The sequence below is a fragment of the Olea europaea genome, chromosome 22 (genome assembly GCF_002742605.1).
Source record: "Olea europaea var. sylvestris chromosome 22, O_europaea_v1, whole genome shotgun sequence".
NCBI classification, from domain to species: domain Eukaryota; kingdom Viridiplantae; phylum Streptophyta; class Magnoliopsida; order Lamiales; family Oleaceae; genus Olea; species Olea europaea.
The window spans coordinates 5,277,747-5,279,878 of NC_036258.1; the positions used below are offsets into that span (position 1 = coordinate 5,277,747).

Genomic DNA, 2,132 nt, shown 5'->3' on the forward strand with positions numbered 1-2,132 from the left:
TATTAGAGCATGTTATATTATAACGATGCAATAATTGGTTGAAGCAATTGTCGCTTTTTTAATTGTTAGCGTTTGTATCTTAGAAAATTTATTGATATTAAACTTGGGAACCATGCTAGATGAATCACGCAAGTGACCGCGCAGTTGACATAATATACACATAAGAGGGGGTAAATATTTTTTTACTCACGCGGGACTCATGCCTCGGTTGTGAGTGTGTCATCCATGGGGTAACCGGTGCGGGTCATTTAGCATTTTTCTAAACTTGGATATGCAAGATCTGAATGGATGTCCAAAGTCTCATTTAAGATAGCTTGTCTAATAGCTAGATTTTTAAAATGGAGGTGTCATATGACCAACATAATTCAATTATGAATGGTAATATTTAGATCAATTGGTATGAGATTATTTTGTTCGTGAGAAGATGTCGAGCTTACCGATGCTAGGACACGCCACTGGTATGCAATAACACAACTTGGCTATGAATCAATCGGTATATTATGACATTACCTATTTAAAAGAATACCTTAAGTTAATTGGATAGGTCTAACACAATGAAAATGACCTTTGTAGAAGGCCTTAAGTTGGTTGGACGGGTCTAACACATTAAGAATGACTTCACTACTTGGAAGAGTCAACCCAACAAAGTAAGACATATCAAGTGACCAAATACTGAGAAGAAAATGCCAAATACCACTAATCCTTAGTTAAAGAATATTGAAAAGGGGTCAATCCATCAAGTGACCAAATATATGGGCGTGGCATTTGATGAAATCCTATTCTGCTGATCCATGTTAATTTCCCTGAGGCTAATGTAGGGGATCCCCATCTCATCTTTCCTGGTGGGAGTCAAAGTTCCGGCGAGTGGACTGGAGGACGGCCGGCTGCATGTCCGGTAAGGGGTGGACGACCTACTTCTACTTTCAGTGATGTAAACCGGCCCGGATATTGATCCTATGCATGCACGCCCACGGTGGACTCCGCCGTGAAGATCAAGATCCTTGGTGGCGCCGCCGCCGTGCGCCGCTCTCTTGAAGAAGAGGAGGGCGTTTTTCCACCACCGCTTCTTGCTCTTTTTGATCTTCTTGGAGGAATCATCCTTGGAAATGGGCTTTTGAAGCTTGAAATGAAGTTTGTCTATGGATCTTGAACTCTCCCTCTTGTTGTACTTCCTTGCTTCTTCCAAAACCTTAATTTTTACAATAAATAAATAAAAAAAACAAAATTATTGGTTAATCAATAAGAGCATTCTTATACTAAAAAGTAAAACAACACACGTAAATTTGTGAATCAATGCGAGAAATACATATACTGAAATACATGGTATTAGACACGATTGAACTGTACAACAAACAGGACGTAAAGAAATTGTTAACGTTTAACTAAAGTACCTGAAAATAATCAATTTGAGGGTCAAAGCCATAGTTAGTAAAATGACGAGGTTCTTGAACAGGAAAGATGGGTGAATATAAATTTGACATTGATTTCTTGCTAAAACTCTAAAGTTTTTGCTGTGCAGATTGTGTATTTCACTTTCGCAGAGGATAAAGGATGAAGGGACGCAGATGGAGCTTTTGTTTGAGTAGGTAGGAGCGTGGGTTAAATGGGGGCAATAGCCGTTGGCATTTGGGAATCCTACTAAATGCATTCACATTTTATTGGACCCCCCATAGTACACAAACTTGAAACTTGTCTCCTTTATCAAAATAAATTTGAATATTATTTATTTTTTGTTTAAATAAATAATTAATAGAATTGAGAAAAATAATAAACATAAAAGAAAATAAGAAAAAGGTAGGAGAAGAAGAGACAAATATTAGGAACCTTTTTGAACTGCATTCTTTCAAAAAAAAAATTTAAACAATGATTTGACATTATTTTAACCATACATTCTTCAATAAAATAATATTACAAACAAATCCAAAACCTTTTTTTTTTATTTTTTAACCACAAATTTTCCATCAATCTACTATTCCAAAATAATTTTTTTTCAAAATAATGTGGACAAACACACACTAGATTTTGTTGACTCACTTTGTGACAACAATCTCTACATCTAGGCGAATCTCTTCACAATTATCGACTTTTTTCTTGCCACGTTAATTGTATATAATACCAAACACGTTATATTG

At 35.9% G+C, this 2,132-nt stretch overlaps 1 protein-coding gene across 1 annotated transcript; it reads right to left on the minus strand.

Moving 5' to 3' along the window:
• Positions 1–513: 513 nt before the first annotated feature.
• On the minus strand, positions 514–1,633 carry LOC111371493. The gene is made up of 2 exons (XM_022993521.1): positions 1,392–1,633; positions 514–1,189 (listed from the first exon to the last, which is right to left on the minus strand). The coding sequence occupies exons 1-2, from the start codon at positions 1,479–1,481 to the stop codon at positions 737–739; spliced, it is 543 nt and encodes a 180-aa protein (XP_022849289.1). The 5' UTR covers positions 1,482–1,633; the 3' UTR covers positions 514–736.
• Between the last annotated feature and the right edge of the window lie 499 nt (positions 1,634–2,132).